We start from the raw sequence: 25,000 nt of genomic DNA on the forward strand, positions 1-25,000 counted from the left end.
AAAATATATATACAGTGTGTGCAAATGTAGCAAGTTATGGAGGTAAGGCAATAAATAGGCTATAGTGCAAAATAATTACAATTAGTATTAACACTGGAATGCTAGATGTGCAAGAGATTATGTGCAAATAGAGATACTGGGGTGCAAAAGAGCAAAATAAATAACAATATAGGGATGAGGTAGTTGGGTGGGCTAATTTCAGATGGGCTGTGTACAGGTGCAGTGATCGGTAAGGTGCTCTGACAACTGATGCTTAAAGTTATTGAGGGAGATAAGAGTCTCCAGCTTCAGAGATTTTTGCAATTCGTTCCAGTCATTGGCAGCAGAGAACTGGAAGGAATGGCGGCCAAAGGAGGTGTTGGCTTTGGGAATGACCAGTGAGATATACCTGCTGGAGCGCAGACTACGGGTGGGTGCTGCTATGGTGACCAATGAGCTAAGATAAGGCGGGGATTTGCCTAGCAGTGATTTATAGATGGCCTGGAGCCAGTGGGTTTGACGACAAACATGTAATGAGGACCAGCCAACAAGAGCGTACAGGTCACAGTGGTGGGTAGTGTATGGGGCTTTGGAGACAAAACGGATGGCACTGTGATAGACTACATCCAATTTGCTGAGTAGAGTGTTGGAGGCTATTTTGTAAATGACATCGCCGAAGTCAAGGATCGGTAGGATAGTCAGTTTACGAGGGCATATTTGGCAGCATGAGTGAAGGAGGCTTTGTTGCGAAATAGGAAGCCGATTCTAGATTTAACTTTGGATTGGAGATTCTTAATGTGAGTCTGGAAGGAGAGTTTACAGTCTAACCAGACACCTAGGTATTTGTAGTTGTCCACATACTCTAGGTCAGACCCGTCGAGAGTGGTGATTCTATTCGGGTGGGCGGGTGCCAGCAGCGTTCGATTGAAGAGCATGCATTTAGTTTTACTAGTGTTTAAGAGCAGTTGGAGGCTACTGAAGGAGTGTTGTATGGCATTGAAGCTCGTTTGGAGGTTTGTTACACAGGTCTGTTGATGGTAGAGGGGGCGTTGGGTTTTCTCACTGGTGGTGGCAGTAGCAAATGTGGCATCGGTGGCTGAGGCCGGGAGAGTAGTGGTGCCATCATATCTGTCCTTCCCTTTAACACCTTGGTCCCTGCTGTGCTGGGTGTGGGCACATATTCCATCAGGGGGTAGTCTGGTGGAGGGAGGACTGCAGGCTGATGTGGTGCTGGTGGAAGGTCTGCAGATGAGATGGAGGTGGTCTTAGTGATGGTGGAGGGCTGTTTTGTGGCGTGCAAGTTGAGGAGCCTCTCTTGGCGACGGATAAAGTCCTGCACAGTCTTGCTGTTAATCTTGGGTAGAGGAATGCCTGCTTTGCACAGGACTGGATCCTCCACTAAAATCCGGTGCTGGACTCGCTCGTACGCCTTCAAGAGGGTTCTCTTCTCAGGACTGTTGCGAGAGCCTTGAGGTGAGCGCAACCACAACAGTTTCACCAGCGTGTACATCAGCCTGTTGTGCTGAGCACTGATGTCCTGTTGCGCTGGTGCGTAGCGCTTGGCCATCTTTACCCTCTGTATCAGAGCAGCGTCAACAAGATCGTCCCTTTTTGTGCGGCAGTAGAGGGTGTTGCCCCAGTGTGTTCTGTACAACTGGTTGAACTTTTGTGGCTGCTTGTCATGCTCCTCCACGGCATTCCAGGCTTTAAGGACCTGGTTTCTCTGCTCGGTGGTGAGTGACAGCTTTTCTTCTGCCAGGCCAATCTCCACCAGCACAGAGCAGAACATTTCCAACTTAGGAAAGCCAGGAAGAGGGTTTGGACTGCAGGCATCCTCCTGTAAAAGAAAAAGCCATATGAATGTGGTAAGTTCAAATATGTTGTCTTTTTCAGTAACTGGTGCATTGTATTTCATTCTAGCAGACACACGGCTACTCACAAAGGCCGGAGGGTGAACAGTGGCGGTTTCGTCGCTGGTGAGTGTGATGTGGGGCAGGACGGCATCCAGCGCACGATCGTGTGCCTCCACATCGCTCTGGTACGCCTCGTCTGCGTCATCTGGATCAGGCTGCCCAGGTCGGAGCACCTCCTCTTCTGGACCAGGTCCATCGTTGACAATGTCCTGAAGAGAGAAGGGCCCAGATTCCCCCGTGCTCTGGCTGAACAGGTACTCCAACCCGAGCAGCTCGTTGGAAGAGACATCAGCAGGGGCCCGGAAATTCTCCTCCACAGTCTCTCCGAACAGCTGCTGACAGCGAGCGTTGAGGCGATCAATCAGCGGCGCCGAATAGGTCCTGTGGTGCCGTCCTTTGCCACCAAACACGGCATCCCGCTCCCTGTCAGAGTTCCACCGTGCAATGCCACTGATCAGGTAAACCTGATAGGGCCGTGCTGCACAGTGGGGACCTGAAAATCAAAATTGAAGGTATTATACAACAGTTAGTTCCACTTTTTCAACTAATTAGTTTGATTGGACAATGGGCATTCCATGAGTTCCTATATTGAGCGTTACTGCACGGGGACTTTTAACTACATGTATCACTCCGCTTTACAGGTGTTCTAATAAATGTTTTGTTTGTGTTGCTTGGCAAAAGTCAAGTCCGAAGTCCAGTTGCAGATCTTTTGTGTTGGCGGAGGAAAATAAATGATTAAAAAAAGAAACAAATCATAATCTGTTGTGGCTTATTACTGTTAACTAATAAATGGCAATTGTAGAATGGTTGTATTAAAGCTATATCCAAATCACAGCTGTGATATATTCAGTACAATCGCACCCCCTCTCCCTGTCATTATTGCTTAATGACAGGGTCACATATTTAATTTGTTACAAGTATAGAGAATACACCTGTGTACCTGGAATCATGTTCGGCAGAGCTTTGTGGAATCCTTCCAGGCTGTTGCTTCCACGCAGACATTTGTAGTAGGGTAGGTCCACATTGTTAATGGTTGTGGTACGCGCCACCCTATACATGTTCATGTCTGGTGGATCCTGGATGCACTCCAGGTGTCGCTGCTGGCCTGCCCACATCTCATCAATGGCCTCTGTAAATACATACATACATGCATGCATACAGTGAGTTATGTTCACTTTGTATGCAACTCTATCCGTATCAATGTTGTAATAACTTTTTGAATGAGGTCTTTTATACCAGGTGTTTTGAAAAGGCTCACTCCGCTCTCGTCCAGCCCTGCGGGACCTTTCAGCTCCTCAATGGCCAGATGGATGAGCCGGAATGTTTCCTGAGCTCCCAGTGTGACCCTTCGCACGTGGTGTTTGAGGTGCTCCCTGGTAATGTAGAGGCGGACAATATCCTCATCTGACACAGTCATCAGCGTTGCCGGGTCCTTGGCTCTCATGGCCTTGATGAGCAGCTCCAGGTCTGAGCGGTTATAGGCCAGCACTCCCCAGCTAGCGCAGACTTGAATGCAGCATACTTGAGTGGGACTCTGTGCGTATGGCTGCATCAAACCGGTGGATCCAGTGAAAGATGTCCAGACGCACAACCATCCCGTTGTCCACCCAAGGCTGGAACAAAATCCCCAGCGCTGTTGGGCCCTGCGCACGGCAACACCCACGGTCCACGTATATAATTTTTGGGACTGGTTGATTGGCCAGCCGGAACCTCTCCATGACCCCAAGGCACATCGGTTTCAGCTTCTCTGTGGACTCCTCACAGGTCAGCACAAATGAAACTATCTGGGAGTGCTCGTTTCCGATGCTGGTGAACCACTCAGCTGAGCCTCCACCCTCCCCAGACAGCTTCTTCACCACCTAAAACATGTCAAGTGTGCATAATGAGATAACCTGTTAGATTTTATTGATATGTGATTTTTCTTAATCACTTTACAACAATGTGAAAATGGGTTCAATTTAAAACTTAATAAAAAACCAAACAATACTGCAAGATGTTTTGCATGATTTACATACTTTCTTGGTGGAATCCATTTTCAGCACAGTGCCAAAAGTGGAGAGGATCTGGCTCCGGTAATCCTGCACGTTGTTGGCCTCCGCCAGCAGGAAGGCGTGGCGCAGGAGCCGCGCGGAGGGGAGCTCTCTTGGAGGAGGTGGAGCCTGGAAAGTGTGCCTTAGTGCAGAAACGATCCCTCCAGGTTTCACGACAGTCATGAGGAGTGTGGTGTACAGGTCCTTACGCTGAAGGTACTCTTCAACGTGGTTCTCCTGTATCTGCCGCCACACCTTGACCATGGTGTTCCCTTCCGTCCGGTCCCTCAGAAGGCGCACAACAGTCCTATCCACGCCACGCCTATAAGTAGAGTCACAATCAATATGTTCAGGTGGATTTGAGTGACACTTCCAGGTCTGTCAAACGCACACATTATGTTCAGTATACTCACTTGCTGGTGAGGATGGCAGGGAACATAGCTTGGTGAGCCTCGCTAAGCTGGGACAAAATAGCGGCATCCCACGCAAGCCACCGACCCATTGTGCCACCTTCTCCGCTTCTGGACGCTTTTGTACATGGTCCACAGCACAGGACCTCAGTGAGCATGGTGTACCAGGTGGACACGTCACAGATGTGACGTACCTAAAGTACATATGGGGAGAAAATCTTATTTAAAAAAAAGGCCAATAGCAGGATATGGCTTTCTGTGCTCTTTTTTGTCTTGCATGTTTACATACATAGTAATAAACTAATGTAAAAACTCTAACAAAGGTGAAGTGAGTTATACCCGGTGGTGATAGCCAGACTTGTAGAGGTGCACGTTCCGGTCCTCTACCCAGACACTGATCCCCTCGAGGACACTTCAGGGAGTACCTCCACACTCCAACAGGACGCCACACAAAAACACGACTCGAAAAAACTGTTGTGGAGTTGGCGGGGGCACCCCTGACGTAGCCGGGAGGTTCTTCTGGGTAAAACCACATGCGGTCCGATTTCATCACCCGTCGCCTCCCTGAACAGACCACTTTTGTCCTTATAGATTTGAACGGGTGTGAACAGCCCTCTTTCATTGTGGTCTTTGAGCCAGGAAATGTCTGCAGATGGGATGCCATTGGGGTTTTCCCACAGACGCACCCAACCCTCTAGCTCCACCTGCAACACACAACACATACAAAACACACTTAGTTATTACTTATTATTTTACATTACTTTGGTTAGTACAAATGAATGTCAAAACATACAACCAATTAAAAAAAAAAAAAAAACCAAACATGTTAAACAAATTGTTCTCCTTGACATTGTTTGCATATAATGTGAATTTTACTTACAGGGGAGTCACTCAGAGGTGATTCCGTGGGAAAAGGCTGACCCTCATGATCCTGTGCTGTGGACGGGGACTCTGTGAGTTGGCCAGGGGGCTCGGGCTGTTTGGGCCGGACAGGGGGCTCGGGCTGTTTGGGCCGGACAGCGGGCTCGGGCTTCTTGGGCCGGACAGCGGGTTCAAGCTTCTTGGGCCGGACAGGCGGCTCGGGCTGCTTGGGCCGGACAGCGGGCTCGGGCTTCTTGGGCCGGACAGCGGGCTCATCTGGGTTGATTACGCGGATTACTGGGCTCGCCATCTTCATTGACATACAAAACTGACAGTGACAGTAAACTCAGCAAGATCGTAACAGTGGGTCTCCGAAATGGCTCGATCAAGAGAAAAACTAGACCAATTCGCACAAAACAAAAACGTTGGTTAAGGTCTCCAAGGGTCTCAGATAACTTCCACCAAATCCCAAGACAATGAATGATATACGAATAAAGTAATGAGCGAAAGTCGGGTCCAAATACGGGGCTAATGCGATTTTTGCGAGGCTAGTAATTATATGGTGTTTGTCAGTGTGTGAGTTAAACAGAATTAATTGAACTTCAGGACAGATTGAACTGATAGATGGCAATAACTGCTTCCATGCCTCCTATTTAGTTTTTTCCCAAGGAATTTAATGTTGTTTTGTGGCTTTACCTTTTCTACTAAAATATGTGCAAAATGATCTGATTTCATTGTGCTATTGGCACATTTCCTTACCTCAGTTACTTTATCTGTGTCTTTATGTTTTGATACATACAAATATAACCCCATTGTTCAATTCATTAATTGATATTCCACAACTGTTACTGTAGCACTGACCACTTTAATGAATAAAGTGCATGTATATTGGGGAACACTTATAAAAAAACACAGCACTACAGTGTAGACAATATAAGTTAGACAATATAAAATGTCATAAAATCAAAGCCTATTTACCATATGTACAATGCAACCGTCCCATATTTACAGATTTATTACAACATATTTATATTACTACAACTTGTCAACAACAGAGGTGAAGTGTTCGTAGCTGCTGTACACTTTGTTGTCCAGACCTTTGATGGGGACATCATATTTGTAGGGCAGAAACTCTTTTTTTTGTATTTTTTATGTCCCTGGGTTGTTTGGCCACAGAGTGTACAGACAGGGAGATTTTGCACCCTTGACACTTTGGCTCCTACTTCTGAGGAGTGTTCCTTATGCTTCCGCTTGAATTGCGTAGCTCTTGCCCAGAATGAAGTACTACTGTGTGCTGTGCCAATTGTAGTAGGCATTTTGGGCAGAGTTGGAGGGACTGATTTAGGTGGACCATCAATCCCTGGATTTGCCTCACTAGCAGGCATTATGGGCCATGTGGAGGGGCCAGCAATTCCTGGGGTTGCTGTAGATGCAGAGAGGGAGGGCACAGGTCTGTTGATGGTAGAGGGGGCGTTGGGTTTTCTCACTGGTGGTGGCAGTAGCAAATGTGGCATCGGTGGCTGAGGCCGGGAGAGTGGTGCCATCACATCTGTCCTTCCCTTTAACACCTTGGTCCCTGCTGTGCTGGGTGTGGGCACATATTCCATCAGGGGGTAGTCTGGTGGAGGGAGGACTGCAGGCTGATGTGGTGCTGGTGGAAGGTCTGCAGATGAGATGGAGGTGGTCTTAGTGATGGTGGAGGGCTGTTTTGTGGCGTGCAAGTTGAGGGAGCCTCTCTTGGCGACGGATAAAGTCCTGCACAGTCTTGCTGTTAATCTTGGGTAGATGAATGCCTGCTTTGCACAGGACTGGATCCTCCACTAAAATCCGGTGCTGGACTCGCTCAGACGCCTTCAAGAGGGTTCTCTTCTCAGGACTGTTGCGAGAGCCTTGAGGTGAGCGCAACCACAACAGTTTCACCAGCGTGTACATCAGCCTGTTGTGCTGAGCACTGATGTCCTGTTGCGCTGGTGCGTAGCGCTTGGCCATCTTTACCCTCTGTATCAGAGCAGCGTCAACAAGATCGTCCCTTTTTGTGCGGCAGTAGAGGGTGTTGCCCCAGTGTGTTCTGTACAACTGGTTGAACTTTTTGTGGCTGCTTGTCATGCTCCTCCACGGCATTCCAGGCTTTAAGGACCTGGTTTCTCTGCTCGGTGGTGAGTGACAGCTTTTCTTCTGCCAGGCCAATCTCCACCAGCACAGAGCAGAACATTTCCAACTTAGGAAAGCCAGGAAGAGGGTTTGGACTGCAGGCATCCTCCTGTAAAAGAAAAAGCCATATGAATGTGGTAAGTTCAAATATGTTGTCTTTTTCAGTAACTGGTGCATTGTATTTCATTCTAGCAGACACACGGCTACTCACAAAGGCCGGAGGGTGAACAGTGGCGGTTTGTCGGCTGGTGAGTGTGATGTGGGGCAGGACGGCATCCAGCGCACGGTCGTGTGCCTCCACATCGCTCTGGTACGCCTCGTCTGCGTCATCTGGATCAGGCTGCCCAGGTCGGAGCACCTCCTCTTCTGGACCAGGTCCATCGTTGACAATGTCCTGAAGAGAGAAGGGCCCAGATTCCCCCGTGCTCTGGCTGAACAGGTACTCCAACCCGAGCAGCTCGTTGGAAGAGACATCAGCAGGGGCCCGGAAATTCTCCTCCACAGTCTCTCCGAACAGCTGCTGACAGCGAGCGTTGAGGCGATCAATCAGCGGCGCCGAATAGGTCCTGTGGTGCCGTCCTTTGCCACCAAACACGGCATCCCCCGCTCCTGTCAGAGTTCCACCGTGCAATGCCACTGATCAGGTAAACCTGATAGGGCCGTGCTGCACAGTGGGGGACCTGAAAATCAAAATTGAAGGTATTATACAACAGTTAGTTCCACTTTTTCAACTAATTAGTTTGATTGGACAATGGGCATTCCATGAGTTCCTATATTGAGCGTTACTGCACGGGACTTTTAACTACATGTATCACTCCGCTTTACAGGTGTTCTAATAAATGTTTTGTTTGTGTTGCTTGGCAAAAAGTCAAGTCCGAAGTCCAGTTGCAGATCTTTTTGTGTTGGCGGAGGAAAATAAATGATTAAAAAAAGAAACAAATCATAATCTGTTGTGGCTTATTACTGTTAACTAATAAATGGCAATTGTAGAATGGTTGTATTAAAGCTATATCCAAATCACAGCTGTGAATATATTCAGTACAATCGCACCCCCTCTCCTGTCATTATTGCTTAATGACAGGGTCACATATTTAATTTGTTACAAGTATAGAGAATACACCTGTGTACCTGGAATCATGTTCGGCAGAGCTTTGTGGAATCCTTCCAGGCTGTTGCTTCCACGCAGACATTTGTAGTAGGGTAGGTCCACATTGTTAATGGTTGTGGTACGCGCCACCCTATACATGTTCATGTCTGGTGGATCCTGGATGCACTCCAGGTGTCGCTGCTGGCCTGCCCACATCTCATCAATGGCCTCTGTAAATACATACATACATGCATGCATACAGTGAGTTATGTTCACTTTGTATGCAACTCTATCCGTATCAATGTTGTAATAACTTTTTGAATGAGGTCTTTTATACCAGGTGTTTTGAAAAGGCTCACTCCGCCTCGTCCAGCCCTGCGGGACCTTTCAGCTCCTCAATGGCCAGATGGATGAGCCGGAATGTTTCCTGAGCTCCCAGTGTGACCCTTCGCACGTGGTGTTTGAGGTGCTCCCTGGTAATGTAGAGGCGGACAATATCCTCATCTGACACAGTCATCAGCGTTGCCGGGTCCTTGGCTCTCATGGCCTTGATGAGCAGCTCCAGGTCTGAGCGGTTATAGGCCAGCACTCCCCCAGCTAGCGCAGACTTGAATGCAGCATACTTGAGTGGGACTCTGTGCGTATGGCTGCATCAAACCGGTGGATCCAGTGAAAGATGTCCAGACGCACAACCATCCCGTTGTCCACCCAAGGCTGGAACAAAATCCCCAGCGCTGTTGGGCCCTGCGCACGGCAACACCCACGGTCCACGTATATAATTTTTGGGACTGGTTGATTGGCCAGCCGGAACCTCTCCATGACCCCAAGGCACATCGGTTTCAGCTTCTCTGTGGACTCCTCACAGGTCAGCACAAATGAAACTATCTGGGAGTGCTCGCTTTCCGATGCTGGTGAACCACTCAGCTGAGCCTCCACCCTCCCCAGACAGCTTCTTCACCACCTAAAACATGTCAAGTGTGCATAATGAGATAACCTGTTAGATTTTATTGATATGTGATTTTTCTTAATCACTTTACAACAATGTGAAAATGGGTTCAATTTAAAACTTAATAAAAAACCAAACAATACTGCAAGATGTTTTGCATGATTTACATACTTTCTGGTGGAATCCATTTTCAGCACAGTGCCAAAAGTGGGAGAGGATCTGGCTCCGGTAATCCTGCACGTTGTTGGCCTCCGCCAGCAGGAAGGCGTGGCGCAGGAGCCGCGCGGAGGGGAGCTCTCTTGGAGGAGGTGGAGCCTGGAAAGTGTGCCTTAGTGCAGAAACGATCCCTCCAGGTTTCACGACAGTCATGAGGAGTGTGGTGTACAGGTCCTTACGCTGAAGGTACTCTTCAACGTGGTTCTCCTGTATCTGCCGCCACACCTTGACCATGGTGTTCCCTTCCGTCCGGTCCCTCAGAAGGCGCACAACAGTCCTATCCACGCCACGCCTATAAGTAGAGTCACAATCAATATGTTCAGGTGGATTTGAGTGACACTTCCAGGTCTGTCAAACGCACACATTATGTTCAGTATACTCACTTGCTGGTGAGGATGGCAGGGAACATAGCTTGGTGAGCCTCGCTAAGCTGGGACAAAATAGCGGCATCCCACGCAAGCCACCGACCCATTGTGCCACCTTCTCCGCTTCTGGCCGCTTTTGTACATGGTCCACAGCACAGGACCTCAGTGAGCATGGTGTACCAGGTGGACACGTCACAGATGTGACGTACCTAAAGTACATATGGGGAGAAAATCTTATTTAAAAAAAGGCCAATAGCAGGATATGGCTTTCTGTGCTCTTTTTTTGTCTTGCATGTTTACATACATAGTAATAAACTAATGTAAAAACTCTAACAAAGGTGAAGTGAGTTATACCCGGTGGTGATAGCCAGACTTGTAGAGGTGCACGTTCCGTCCTCTACCCAGACACTGATCCCCTCGAGGACACTTCAGGGAGTACCTCCACACTCCAACAGGACGCCACACAAAAACACGACTCGAAAAAACTGTTGTGGAGTTGGCGGGGCACCCCTGACGTAGCCGGGAGGTTCTTCTGGGTAAAACCACATGCGGTCCGATTTCATCACCCGTCGCCTCCTGAACAGACCACTTTTGTCCTTATAGATTTGAACGGGTGTGAACAGCCCTCTTTCATTGTGGTCTTTGAGCCAGGAAATGTCTGCAGATGGGATGCCATTGGGGTTTTCCCACAGACGCACCCAACCCTCTAGCTCCACCTGCAACACACAACACATACAAAACACACTTAGTTATTACTTATTATTTTACATTACTTTGGTTAGTACAAATGAATGTCAAAACATACAACCAATTAAAAAAAAAAAAAAAAACCAACATGTTAAACAAATTGTTCTCCTTGACATTGTTTGCATATAATGTGAATTTTACTTACAGGGGAGTCACTCAGAGGTGATTCCGTGGGAAAAGGCTGACCCTCATGATCCTGTGCTGTGGACGGGGACTCTGTGAGTTGGCCAGGGGGCTCGGGCTGTTTGGGCCGGACAGGGGGCTCGGGGCTGTTTGGGCCGGACAGCGGGCTCGGGCTTCTTGGGCCGGACAGCGGGTTCAAGCTTCTTGGGCCGGACAGGCGGCTCGGGCTGCTTGGGCCGGACAGCCGGGCTTGGGCGGCGGGACGCGAAGGCTCATCTGGGTTGATTACGCGGATTACTGGGCTCGCCATCTTCATTGACATACAAACTGACAGTGACAGTAAACTCAGCAAGATCGTAACAGTGGGTCTCCGAAATGGCTCGATCAAGAGAAAAACTAGACCAATTCGCACAAAACAAAAACGTTGGTTAAGGTCTCCAAGGGTCTCAGATAACTTCCACCAAATCCCAAGACAATGAATGATATACGAATAAAGTAATGAGCGAAAGTCGGGTCCAAATACGGGGCTAATGCGATTTTTGCGAGGCTGCTAATGAGATTTTTTTCAAGTGACGCTAGCGACTGTAAACAGTTACGCGTTCTGATTGGTCTAGAGTCTACAGTGACTGTAGACTCTAGACCAAACAGAACGCGTAACTGTCTACAGTCGTTGCGCTACTGTAGACTCGACGTCTGCGAATTTCCCAAATGTGGAAATCTCGATTGCATAATTTCTGGTAGTGGGGGACTGCGTTCGCGCTCTCCCCTGATCTTGTTGTTCAAAGTAATATGTGGGAACTAATGTTCACTGAGTGATGGTCCGAGTGTTTACTCTGAGTGCTGTGGAGTTATGTGTTGAGAAAGACATTTATCAGCTTCTCCCTTTTCTTCCTCATCAGATGAATGGTTTTAGAAATTAGGATCTATTTCAAAGCAAACTAAGGCCTTATAGATACATCTTCTGAAAACCCCAAATATTTGTGATCTGTTATTAAAAGCACTGGTGATTATGCCTGTCATGTCCTGATAATGTATAGGCCTACTGGTGAATGGATCGTCTTGCGCCCTCTGACAGAATCTAGATTGAGGTGTTTTATTTGCTACATAATTAAGTCATTTATAGAACAGTATGCCATTTAATCCCACAATAAATAATAGATTACTGCTCATTGTAACAGAATGATCAGAATTAAGAGGGAGAAAATTGAATTGAATGACTTGGAGATGCTTGTAGCTTTAGAGGAGTTTAGTTCAGACAGTCTCTTGACAACTTCAGCCTGAGACACTGCAGTAACGGAAAAGGCTTCTGCTTGTACACCAGAGGAGGATTGTGGGAAGAGCTACATTTTAGTCAGATGCTCTTATCCAGAGCGATTTACAGGAGCATTTAGGGTTAAGTGCCTTGCTCAAGGGCACGTCGACAGATTTTTCACCTGGTCGGCTCTGGGATTAGAACCAGCGACCTTTCGGTTACTGGCACTACGCCTTAACCACTAAGCTACCTGCCGTCCCTATAGGAGGACGGGCTCATTGTAATGGCTGGAATGGAATCAATGGAACGGTATCAAACACATCAAACATATGGAAACCATGGAAACCACGTTTGTCTCCGTTCCATTTATTCCATTCCTCCTATAGCCTCCTCTGTTGAACATCCATCTGGTAGTAATAACCCGACCCTCCCCATACACTCCAGAACATCCATCTGGTAGTAATAACCTGACCCTCCCATACACTCCAGAACATCCATCTGGTAGTAATAACCTGACCCTCCCCATACACTCCAGAACATCCATCTGGTAGTAATAACCTGACCCTCCCCATACACTCCAGAACACCCATCTGGTAGTAATAACCCGACCCTCCCCATACACTCCAGAACATCCATCTGGTAGTAATAACCTGACCCTCCCCATACACTCCAGAACACCCATCTGGTAGTAATAACCTGACCTTCCCCATACACTGCAGTACAACCGGGTAGCTTCAATCAAATTTGAGCCAACTGTTGTGAGAAAGGTGTTGAGATTGTCAGCTACCATCTCCTTGTCAATCGTGATTTCTCCACTGACCTCCAGACCAAAGCTTTTGCAATTAGTTTACTGTTTATCACTTACCCCCCCAAAAAAAAAGTGAGTTCGATCCCCGGGACCACCCATACGCAGAAAAATGTATGCACGCATGACTGTAAGTCACTTTGGATAAAAGCGTCTGCTAAATGGCATATTATATATTATATTATTATATTATTATTATCTTCAGTCATCTGACTGGCTTTGTTCCTTAGGGTTCCTGTGTCTAGTGAAAGCATATGGTGAAACAGAACACATCAGTAGGACTCCAGGCTAACTAACACCATGTGTCTCTGATAGAATGGACAGATAACAGAGAGAGAGAACTGGATTAGTCAAGTTAGCCTGGAGTCCTACTGATGTGTTCTGTTTCACCCTCTAGAACTGGATTAGTCAAGTTAGCCTGGAGTCCTACTGATGTGTTCTGTTTCACCCTCTAGAACTGGATTAGTCAAGTTAGCCTGGAGTCCTACTGATGTGTTCTGTTTCACCCTCTAGAACTGGATTAGTCAAGTTAGCCTGGAGTCCTACTGATGTGTTCTGTTTCACCCTCTAGAACTGGATTAGTCAAGTTAGCCTGGAGTCCTACTGATGTGTTCTGTTTCACCCTCTAGAACTGGATTAGTCAAGTTAGCCTGGAGTCCTACTGATGTGTTCTGTTTCACCCTCTAGAACTGGATTAGTCAAGTTAGCCTGGAGTCCTACTGATGTGTTCTGTTTCACCATCTAGAACTGGATTGGTCAAGTTAGCCTGGAGTCCTACTGATGTGTTCTGTTTCACCCTCTAGAACTGGATTAGTCAGAGTTAGCCTGGAGTCCTACTGATGTGTTCTGTTTCACCCTCTAGAACTGGATTAGTCAAGTTAGCCTGGAGTCCTACTGATGTGTTCTGTTTCACCATCTAGAACTGGATTGGTCAAGTTAGCTTGGAGTCCTACTGATGTGTTCTGTTTCACCATCTAGAACTGGATTAGTCAATTTGACCAATCCAGTTCTAGATAGATAACCATGGAGATAATAATTACTCAACTAGATGTTAGTCATTTAGCAGAAGCTCTGATCCAGAGCGTCTTACAGTTAGTGCAACTAGCAGAAGAGGGTTACGTGGATGATATTGTCTGGAACAAGACCAACAGAATAGCAGTGAAATGTGTGAGAGGATTTTATGCTGTATCCAGGAAAGAGTGTGTAGTAACAGCAGAAGTCCAGCAGGTGGCGTGAGTGAGCCAGCCACGTCACATTCAGTCAGTCCCTCACAGAAAGTTAGTGCTACATGAAAAACACTCCTACCTGATCTAGCTACACAACACATTTCTATACCTGAACGTTATGTTACGTGTAAAGTTTTGATTTTAACGTTGCGCCCACCTGAACAGACCACAGGTAGATGTATTTCACCCCTTAGCTAGAAATAGAGGACTAGCATTCATTCCCAATCCCCAACCTTAACCATTAGATCAGGGGTGTCAAACTCATTTTCCCCTTGAGAGGCGCCATCGGTCTTCAACGAGGTCCGGAGGGCCGCACTGAAAATTAATTATATTTCCATACCGTCAAAATTTGCACTAAATAGTCCTCGATTCTTCGTTTTGGAATTTGCATTGCTCTGATTATTAATACAACTGTATCACACTGAAAAATAAAACAAATAGATTATTTTGCATTGGTCACCTAACTATGTAACAGTATAAACATGTATAATAATTAATTAAATACATAAACAAAACAAAACAAAAGCTTTAGAACAGTACAAATAAGCTTTATAACAGTAAAAAAATAAGGTTTATAACAGTAAAACGAAGCGTTCAGATTGGTCAGATAATTATTCACATGATTACCTAAGGAGTGCTGTAAAATAATCAAGTCAAGGACATGTTCTTGGGGCTCGTGGCACTGTGTGTTACGCAATATAGTTTCCCCATTGTTGCCCCACTGTATTTATTAGTTCTACCTGCAGGTCCCAGGTGAAAGCACGTGATCAACACACCTCAGTACCATGCTGCCCACGTGAATTCCGCTGTCTGTCTGTCTGTCTGTCTGTCTGTCTGTCTGTCTGTCTGTCTGTCTGTCTGTCTGTCTGCCTGCCTGCCTGCCTTTCTCTGTGTGTGATATGTTTCTGTGTGTGACCGTGGATGTCCAGATAAAAACAAATCTATCTCTCTCTCTCTCTCTCTCTCTCTCTCTCTCTCTCTCTCTCTCTCTCTGTCTCTCTCTCTCTCTCTCTCTCTCTCTCTCTCTCTCTCTGTCTCTCTCTCTCTCTCTGTCTCTCTCTCTCTCTCTCTCTCTCTCTCTCTCTCTCTCTCTCTCTCTCTCTCTCTCTCTCTCTCTCTCTCTCTCTCCCTCCCTCCCTCCCCCTGTGTGTCATAAATGGACTGATAATGGGAGCCAGAAGAGGGGCACATGTAGTCGGCCATAAACCTCCTAAACACCATGTGTCTCTGATAGAATGGACAGATAACAGAGAGAGAGAACTGGATTAGTCAAGTAGCTGGAGTATGTGAGTGTTCTGTTTCACCCTCTAGAACTGGATTGGTCAAGTTAGCCTGGAGTCCTACTGAAGTGTTCTGTTTCCCCATTGTGTCACTTGACAATATTATTTGCATTCCAAGCTAGCCGCGTTCCAATAAATCTCTCCATTCTCCTTCGAAGTGTGCACTTGAGCACTTCCCTTAATGGATTTCAAAGGAAATGACTGATACCGTAGGCCTATATGGAAACTCTCTCTAGCCCAAGCCTACATCGAGCCGGCGCTTTAACATTTGTGGGGAGGGTAGTGAACGAGTGGGGAGGGTAGTGAACGCAGTGGGGAGGGTAGTGAACGAGTGGGGAGGGTAGTGAACGAGTGGGGAGGGTAGTGAACGAGTGGGGAGGGTAGTGAACGAGTGGGGAGGGTAGTGAACGAGTGCGCACTTCACGAGGAAGAGTGATTCGTTAGGACATATACATATCGTTTCTCCATCTGGGGGGGGGATGGTGAACTATGCATCTTTCCTCCCTGGTGATAGGATAAGATAGCATGAGATGAAAGTAGATGTTGAAACTGATTGAAGACCGTCGGTACATAATGGGTAGGGTGAGATAGGGCCTTTATAGGTGTCACGGACGGGTTGTGAACCCCGATCTCCTCATGGGAGAAACCAACGTCTTAACCAATGAGACCAGGAGGAAATGTCCTTATTTGGGCAGGGGCTACCGCATAACCAGACCAGGAGCTTGACTCCTATTTTGCAACATTGGTGTACCTGGTCTGTAAGCCTAAGTCCCCTTGTGAAATAATACAGTTTTATTATAAAATAACCTACAGTGAAACGTTACACAATATAAATATACGGTGGTCCCATCTCTAACGTTACATTGCTATAATAAGCCCTGTCATGTTTAGGCTAAGTTATAGCTTCTATCTTCTCTCATATTTCAGTAATGTTCTGTATCATGTTGATTCAACTGTGGAAACTTGTTTTTAATAAATCATTTTGACTCGACACAGATCTACCTATCCTCTCATGACCCATCATTGTGAAACTGGCAGCACTTCTATGATAAGTTCTATGGCCTTTTCTCATTTGGGAAAAAAAGTCAGTCCTCCACCCTCTCTTCTCCGTGACCCGGAAACAGATAAGTGGTCGAGGAGATGTTAATTCATTAGTAGGTGAACAGAAGAGTGTCCTCCCTCCTCGATAGCCACCTTTCATCGAGGATCCTACCTGAGTCCTTCATCGGAACAGTTTTGAAATCTGCCACACAGCCTTTTGATTTGTCAGAGGAGAAAAGCACGTGCCTGTTTAAAAACAACATGCTACTTATTGTTTTATTTAGAAAAATGTCTCGCACAACTGACTTCATTCGTTTTGATCACTGTACACATTTCTTTTGGGATCCACCCCTGTAAAGGTCATTTGCCTGATGACATGCGAGTGGAGGAGAGTCTTTGATTCATACAAGCACATTTTGGTTTCCTCTCCTCGATTACCTTTGACCTTTTCAAAAGGAGGCCAGAGAGGACGGAGGAGAGAGGACGCAGGAGTTGAGCAAATCAAATTGAGAAAAGGCCACCGACTTCCTGGTCAAAATTCCCCAAAGTTCTAAATAAAAGTCCTGGGTTGAAAAAGGAGGCCAGAGAGGACGGTGCAGTCACAGCAGCAATATTTTTTTTGGCCCGTTGCCATGAGAAAAGGGTAACCAGTGGAGCACAAACAACATTGTAAATACAACCTATAATTATGTTTATTTTCCCTTTCATACTTCAACTACTTGCACATTGATAAAACACTGTACGTAGCCAATAATATAGCATTTCAAATGTCTATACTCTGTTAAAACGTTTGTGAGTGTAATGTTGACTCATGTTTCCCTTGTCTATTTCCCTTTTGTTTATTGTCTATTCCGGTTGCTTTGGCAACGTAAACATATGTTTCCCATGACAATAAAGCCCATTGAATAGAAGAGAGAGAGAGAGAGAGAGAGAGAAGGGAGCGCGTTGTCAATTCATATGAATTCTCTATTGATCACATACAATGAATTATCTTGTAAAACATGTATGAATATATTTTCTGTTCAATTTAATCTCAATTTATTTTTAAAATGTCATATCATCCCACATCATCAACACCCCTTAGATAATCACACTGTTCAACAATAAATTACTAAAAGATTTGTACACATTCATCACAGTCGACCACAATATTCCTTGAATACATAATTACCGTATTTAATTTACAGAATAACTTACTTAATAGTAACACCTTTAAAACCAAGTGTTACGATCATCAAAATAGTCTGAATAAACAATATTAATAAATGAATAATACAAAGTGTATTTTCATAAAAGTCGAGAAAGAAAATCTACAGATAAAAGTAGCAATATGACGAGTAGCTTGTTTTGAAGACAAAGAGCCCTGCTACAGCTTCACAACCTGGGCCCCAGTTTCCACCATGGCCACCTAATCATCCCCCCCCCTTCCTTCCTAACTGGCAACCATTTTGTGCCAGAACGCTCACCACACATCGGCTAGCATTGGTGGAGAGCTGATTTGACGTGGTGAGCGTTCTGGCACAAAATGGTCGCCGAGCATCACCCACACATTGGTGGTGGATGAGGTGAGTTTCAGCCTTACTATGTAGAGGGCTTTGAATACCTCAGCTGGTAGAAAGAAGACCCGTTGTTATTATAACGTTGTTGATATGCGACCAACTTCACGAGCTGGTAGGAGGCAGCACCGGACTGATATCTATGAATAATGCCATAACACCCGTTTAACAACTCATAAGCATGACATAGCACTAGGGTTGTAAAATTCAGGTAATTTCCCCCAAATGTCCAGTTTTTTTTTTTCTTCCAGAAAATCCTGTTTGGAAGATTCCTGGAATCAGGAGGAAATGATCAGGAAATCTGGGAATCCTCTAACCAGGATTTCAGGAAAAACAACAGGGAATTTTGGGATAGTTACTGGAATTCTGCAACCCTTCATAGCACCTTTTAACCATGTTATAGAAGAGTCATAATACCATAATCACATTATAGAAGGGTTATAATGCCTACATGAAGGGTTATAATGCCTAAATGAAGGGTTATAATGGTACTGAGATGGTTGCGGCGCATCAAAGCTGCGTTGCTTTCAAGACATCATCTTTTTCCTCCCTCTTCTTCTCCCAGTCATCACCGTTCTCCAGGACATACCCTCCTCCTTTCTCCTCCTCCTCCCCCTCCCCCTGTGCGGTCTGGCAGCACCTGCAGCAGCAGCAACACTTGGCGGCTGCCACGGCGACCACACGGTCCCAGGGTTCTAAGGAGTGGGCCCAGAGAGGCAGGAAGTCCCAGGAGCGCAGTACCAAGGGGAGACAGCGGGGGCGCCGCGCCTGGAGCGCGTTCACTATAATGATGATGATCAGCATGGCCACTATGGGAACACCCACACCAACCAGCACCTGGCAAGACATGAAGAAGAGTTTACAGCGAGTTGACAAGGAGAGAGGCTTCCTTCCAATCAAATGACCAATCAATCAACCACTCACTCATTGACCATCAATCACTCAATCAATCACTCAGTCAATCAATCAACCATCCCTCCATCAATCCATCTCACCATCAATCCAACCACCCATCCATCCACCCATCAATAAACCAATCAACCAATCACTGACCTTCCAGCCGGCCAACGATAGGCCGAAGACTAAGAGGGGCAGGAGGAAGAAGCAGGAAATGATGTAGACGCCAGCGAACCAGCGATACTCTGCCGTGATGTTACCCAGGGCCTTAGCCAATCGGATGGGGATACGGGTGAAGGGGATTGGATACCACAAGATGATACCAGACAAGTTGAACAAGAAGTGGATCAGAGCGATCTGGAGAAGAGAGGGAGGGGATGAATGTGTGATAGGGTGTTGGTGTGTGTGTGTGTGTGGGGGATATTTAGTAGGTAGCTTGTAGGGTGGGTGGTAGAGTGGGTGGTAGGGTGGGTGGTAGAGTGGGTGGTAGAGTGGGTGGTAGGGGTGGGTGGTAGAGTGGGTGGTAGGGTGGGTGGTAGAGTGGGTGGTAGGGGTGGGTGGTCGAGTGGGTGGTCGGGTGGGTGGTCGGGTGGGTGGTCGGGTGGGTGGTAGGGTGGGTGGGTGGTAGAGTGGGTGGTAGGGTGGGTGGTAGGGTGGGTGGGTGGTATGGGTGGGTGGTAGGGTGGGTGGGTGGGTGGTAGAGTGGGTGGTAGGGTGGGTGGTAGGGTGGGTGGTGGGTGGGTGTGGTGGTGGGTGGGGGTGGGTGGTGTGTAGTGGGTGGTAGGGTGGGTGTGTATGAGTGGGTGGTGAGGGTGGAGTGTGTGTGGGTGGGGTGGGTGTTTTTGTGGTAGGGTGGGTGGGTGGGTGGTAGAGTGGGTGGTAGGGTGGGTGGTAGGGTGGGTGGTAGAGTGGGTGGTAGGGTGGGTGTGTATCTGCGTGTGGCTGACCTGTAGAGCGTTGGCCAGTGTGTCTCCAGGCGCTGCCATGGCTGCCGGTATAGCCGTGGTCGTCGTGCCGATGTTGGACCCTAGTGACAGAGGGTACGCCCTCTCAATGCTGATCACACCAATACCTACACACACACACGGAACACTTAGTACCATACACATAAACATGACATAACCTGGAGAGGAGAGGAGAGGAGAGAGGAGAGGAGAGGAGAGGAGAGGAGAGGAGAGGAGAGGAGAGGAGAGGAGAGGAGAAAGGGAGAGAGGAGAGGAGAGGAGAGGAGAGGAGAGGAGAGGAGAGGAGGAGAGGAGAGGGAGAGGAGAGGAGAGAGGAGAGGAGAGGAGAGGAGAGGAGAGGGAGAGGAGAGGAGAGGAGAGGAGAGGAGAGAGAGAGAGGGAGAGGAGAGGAGAGGAGAGGAGAGGAGAGGAGAGGAGAGGAGAGGAGAGGAGAGGAGAGGAGAGGAGAGGAGAGGAGAGGAGACTCACCAACGAGTGGAGTGATAGCAGAGGTGAAGACTGAACTACTCTGGACGATGAAGGTCATTCCAGCTCCGACCAGGATGGCGATGTAACCAGTCACCCAGCCGAAGGGGAACGGGAAATCTACCAACACACACAAATAATCATTTCTACATCCCTGTGAGCATGATGGTCTGTGCACACTGTATGTCCTGGAGCCTTTGCAAAATAGGTTTCTAACCTTGAGGGTTTTCCCGGTTAAATAAAAAGTTAAATATGTCATCCGGACAGATTTGGTGAAAGGACACCTATCCTGTAATTTCTTAGCAATAACTACTCATAGAAATAGAATCGCTAGAAAGGATATTCCCAATCAATGTCAAAGTCAACGTTGAGTTGACCCATGGGGCGGCGCCACAATTGGCCCAGCGTCGTCCAGGGTTGTGGAGGGAATGGCCGGGCAGGGGAGGTACCTCAGTTGGTAGAGCATGGCGTTGCAACGCCAGGGTTGTGGGTTTGTTTCCCACGGGGGGGCCAGTATGAAAAATAAAAACATAATGTATGCACTCACTAACTGTAAGTCGCTCTGGATAAGAGCGTCTGCTAAATGACTATAATGTAAAATCCCCATCATCACATCATCACCACCATTGTCCTCTTCCTCCCCCTCTGTCTCACCTGTGTTGAGGACCTTCTTGATGACTACGGCCACCTGTCCCTTGAGCACGGAGTTGAGCAGCTTGACGATGAGGATGAGACAGGAACACAGCACCAGCAGAGACAGAGCCAGCAGGATCAGACCTACCACTAGGTCAGACAGGTCCACATTCACAAAGATGTGATTACCTGGGGGAGGGAGAACACACACACACAGACAGACAGACAGACAGACAGACAGACAGACAGACAGACACAGAGACACAACATTACTGCAATGTTGCTAAAACACATCTGGCTGGTCCAGTGTGTTAAATTGCGATATAAATTGGGATAAAAGTATCCACAGTATTTGTGAGAAGACTCAGTGTGAAAGGTGGACAGATGACTGCATCCCAAATGGCACCCTATTCCCTATATAGGCTACTCCAGAATGCATGGCACCCTATTCCCCTATATAGTGCACTACTTTGGACCAGGGCCCCATCGGCCCATGCAGGGAATAGGGTGCCACAGTGTTTACTGTTCGTTGACTGTGTACGTACATTTCTGTATGTTGTAGGTCTCTGAGATGTTGCGGAGGGTGTAGCAGAGGTCAGGGGAACACCAGCAGAGGGCTGGGGAGGTGCAGTTCTCTGGTCCAGGGACCGTCTCGTTCCTCAGCGTCTGGAACACACATACACATAAGTGTTGGAGTATGTTTGGTGTGTAGTTAGCGTGTTTGGTTAGCGTGTTGGAGTATGTTTGGTGTGTAGTTAGCGTGTTTGGTTAGCGTGTTGGAGTATGTTTGGTGTGTAGTTAGCGTGTTTGGTTAGCGTGTTGGATAATGTTTGGTGTATAGTTAGCGTGTTTGGTTACCGTGTTGGAGTATGTTTGGTGTGTAGTTAGCATGTTTGGTTAGCGTGTTGGAGTATGTTTGGTGTGTAGTTAGTGTGTTTGGTTACCGTGTTGGAGTATGTTTGGTGTGTAGTTAGCATGTTTGGTTACCGTGTTGGAGTATGTTTGGTGTGTAGTTAGCATGTTTGGTTACCGTGTTGGAGTATGTTTGGTGTGTAGTTAACATGTTTGGTTACCGTGTTGGAGTATGTTTGGTGTGTAGTTAGCGTGTTTGGTTAGCATATAATATAATAATATAATATGCCATTTAGCAGACGCTTTTATCCAAAGCGACTTACAGTCATGTTGGAGTATGTTTGGTGTGTATTAGCATGTTTGGTGGAGTATGTTTGGTGGTAGTTAATGTTTGCTACGTGTTGGAGTATGTTTGGTGTGTAGTTAGCGTGTTTGGTTAGCGTGTTGGTGTATGTTTTGTGTGTAGTTAACGTGTTTGTTTACCGTGTTGGAGTATTTTGGTGTATAGTTAACATGTTTGGTTAGCGGGTTGGAGTATGTTTGGTGTGTAGTTAGCGTGTTTGTTTACCATGTTGGAGTATTTTGGTGTATAGTTAACATGTTTGGTTAGCGGGTTGGAGTATGTTTGGTGTGTTGTTAGCATGTTTGGTTAGCGGGTTGAAGTATGTTTGGTATGTAGTTAGCATGTTTGGTTAGCGGGTTGAAGTATGTTTGGTGTGTAGTTAGCATGTTTGGTTAGCGGGTTGAAGTATGTTTGGTGTGTAGTTAGCATGTTCATTCACCACGTTGGTGAATGTTTTGCACCATCTTAAGATGAGACTCTTATTCCTGGCAGCCGGGTCACCTGTGGCAATACCACTGATGACTGACTTGTCCAACTAAGAGACAGAGACAGAGACAGAGACAGAGACAGAGACAGAGAGAGAGAGAGAGAGAGAGAGAGAGAGAGAGAGAGAGAGAGAGAGAGAGAGAGAGAGAGAGAGAGAGAGAGGAGAGAGAGAGAGAGAGAGAGAGAGAGAGAGAGAGAGCGAGAGAGAGAGAGAGAGAGAGAGAGAGAGATGGATTTGAGTCCAATTCTCCACTTATTCTTAAACATGACAGAGTGAAAGCATGACCTTGATGACATCATCCTACCTCGATGATTGCTTTTGTGAGAGGGTCGGTGATGACATGGAGGAGGTCTGGAGCCTCCTCTCCACTCTGGATGTTAAAGGAGTCAACCAGCAGCTTGGTCAGCTTGTACATGTACCCTGATGCCACCTGAGAGAGAGAGAGAGAGTGAGAGGGAGAGACATTATACAAGTGGTAGCAATAAGATGAATTTTGAGTAAAATGTAAATGATTAAATATTAAAATGGTCTAAGTTACTAAAACACCTACAACCTACCTCCAGAGGCAGCAAGACCAGCACAGACAGCCAGTTGAAGAAATCATGCACTGTAGCCCCAGCAAAGGCCCTGAGAACAGTGGGTAGTGGACTGTTAGTGACAGTTAGAACTTGAATTCCAACATAATAAAAGCGTAGGCCCCAGCAAACCCGTACCTTCTCCGCTATGCAATCCGGTTTCCGAGCTGGTCATGGGTGCACTTCAGCCACGCTCAAGGTCCTAAACGATATTATAACCGCGATCGATAATAGACAGTACTGTGCAGCCGTCTTCATCGACCTGGCCAAGGCTTTCGACTCTGTCAACCACCGCATTCTTATTGGCAGACTAAATAGCCTTGGTTTCTCAAATGACTGCCTCGCCTGGTTCACCAACTACTTCTCAGATAGAGTTAAATGTGTGAAATCGGAGGGCCTGTTGTCTGGACCTATGGCAGTCTCTATGGGGGTGCCACAGGGTTCAATTCTTGGGCCGACTCTTTTCTCCGTGTATATCAATGATGTCGCTCTTGCTGCTGGTGACTCTCAGATCCACCTCTATGCAGACAACACCATTTTGTATACATCTGGCCCTTCATTGGACTCTGTGTTAACAAACCTCCAAACGAGCTTCAATGCCATACAACACTCCTTCAGTAGCCTCCAACTGCTCTTAAACACTAGTAAAACTAAATGCATGCTCTTCAATCGAACGCTGCTGGCACCCGCCCACCCGACTAGAATCACCACTCTCGACGGGTCTGACCTAGAGTATGTGGACAACTACAAATACCTAGGTGTCTGGTTAGACTGTAAACTCTCCTTCCAGACTCACATTAAGAATCTCCAATCCAAAGTTAAATCTAGAATCGGCTTCCTATTTCGCAACAAAGCCTCCTTCACTCATGCTGCCAAATATGCCCTCGTAAAACTGACTATCCTACCGATCCTTGACTTCGGCGATGTCATTTACAAAATAGCCTCCAACACTCTACTCAGCAAATTGGATGTAGTCTATCACAGTGCCATCCGTTTTGTCTCCAAAGCCCCCATACACTACCCACCACTGTGACCTGTACGCTCTTGTTGGCTGGTCCTCATTACATGTTTGTCGTCAAACCCACTGGCTCCAGGCCATCTATAAATCACTGCTAGGCAAATCCCCGCCTTATCTTAGCTCATTGGTCACCATAGCAGCACCCACCCGTAGTCTGCGCTCCAGCAGGTATATCTCACTGGTCATTCCCAAAGCCAACACCTCCTTTGGCCGCCATTCCTTCCAGTTCTCTGCTGCCAATGACTGGAACGAATTGCAAAAATCTCTGAAGCTGGAGACTCTTATCTCCCTCAATAACTTTAAGCATCAGTTGTCAGAGCACCTTACCCGATCACTGCACCTGTACACAGCCCATCTGAAATTAGCCCACCCAACTACCTCATCCCTATATTGTTATTTATTTTGCTCTTTTGCACCCCAGTATCTCTATTTGCACATAATCTCTTGCACATCTAGCATTCCAGTGTTAATACTAATTGTAATTATTTTGCACTATAGCCTATTTATTGCCTTACCTCCATAACTTGCTACATTTGCACACACTGTATATATATTTTCTGTTGTATTTTATGACCTTATGTTTTTTTTACCCATATGTAACTCTGTGTTGTTGTTTTTATCGCACTGCTTTGCTTTATCTTGGCCAGGTCGCAGTTGTAAATGAGAACTTGTTCTCAACTGGCTTACCTGGTTAAATAAAGGTGAAATAAAAATAAATAAAAAAATAAACGCTCTGGAGAGTGGAGACAGTAGAAAGAACACAGGGTTTGTCCAATC

At 46.8% G+C, this 25,000-nt stretch overlaps 3 protein-coding genes, 1 non-coding gene and 1 pseudogene across 4 annotated transcripts in view; 1 reads left to right on the forward strand and 4 right to left on the reverse strand.

Annotated features, from left to right (window-relative positions):
• The window catches only part of LOC121561155 (sodium-dependent phosphate transport protein 2B-like), a 101,273-nt gene that overhangs the window by 62,072 nt on the left and 14,201 nt on the right, over positions 1-25,000 (reverse strand). The window lies entirely within an intron of this gene.
• Positions 998-3,380, reverse strand: LOC121561147. The gene is made up of 4 exons (XM_045214323.1): positions 3,129-3,380; positions 2,833-3,021; positions 1,919-2,385; positions 998-1,816 (listed from the first exon to the last, which is right to left on the reverse strand). The coding sequence occupies exons 1-4, from the start codon at positions 3,334-3,336 to the stop codon at positions 998-1,000; spliced, it is 1,683 nt and encodes a 560-aa protein (XP_045070258.1). The 5' UTR covers positions 3,337-3,380.
• On the reverse strand, positions 3,389-5,737 carry LOC123484218. The gene is made up of 6 exons (XM_045214324.1): positions 5,213-5,737; positions 4,870-5,036; positions 4,672-4,744; positions 4,336-4,526; positions 3,908-4,244; positions 3,389-3,751 (listed from the first exon to the last, which is right to left on the reverse strand). The coding sequence occupies exons 1-6, from the start codon at positions 5,513-5,515 to the stop codon at positions 3,389-3,391; spliced, it is 1,434 nt and encodes a 477-aa protein (XP_045070259.1). The 5' UTR covers positions 5,516-5,737.
• LOC123484220 lies at positions 11,427-11,597 on the forward strand. The gene has a single exon (XR_006658435.1). It is a non-coding gene; the product is annotated as a U1 spliceosomal RNA (small nuclear RNA).
• LOC123484215 overlaps positions 18,495-25,000 on the reverse strand; it is a 20,730-nt pseudogene continuing 14,224 nt past the window's right edge.

This window comes from Coregonus clupeaformis, unplaced genomic scaffold, assembly GCF_020615455.1.
Source record: "Coregonus clupeaformis isolate EN_2021a unplaced genomic scaffold, ASM2061545v1 scaf0233, whole genome shotgun sequence".
Lineage (NCBI taxonomy): Eukaryota > Metazoa > Chordata > Actinopteri > Salmoniformes > Salmonidae > Coregonus > Coregonus clupeaformis.

Bases quoted from the DNA above. Each gene is read 5' to 3' on its own strand.
- LOC121561147 (XM_045214323.1), bottom strand. From the start codon at position 3,336: ATGAGAGCCAAGGACCCGGCAACGCTGATGACTGTGTCAGATGAGGAT. The intron at 3,022-3,128 runs GTATAAAAGACC...ATGTATTTACAG, and splicing joins GAGCCTTTTCAAAACACCTG to AGGCCATTGATGAGATGTGG. The intron at 2,386-2,832 runs GTACACAGGTGT...TTTGATTTTCAG, and splicing joins TCTGCCGAACATGATTCCAG to GTCCCCACTGTGCAGCACGG.
- LOC123484218 (XM_045214324.1), bottom strand. From the start codon at position 5,515: ATGTCAATGAAGATGGCGAGCCCAGTAATCCGCGTAATCAACCCAGAT. The intron at 4,527-4,671 runs GTATAACTCACT...TATGTACTTTAG, and splicing joins AGTCTGGCTATCACCACCGG to GTACGTCACATCTGTGACGT. The intron at 3,752-3,907 runs GTATGTAAATCA...GACATGTTTTAG, and splicing joins AAATGGATTCCACCAAGAAA to GTGGTGAAGAAGCTGTCTGG.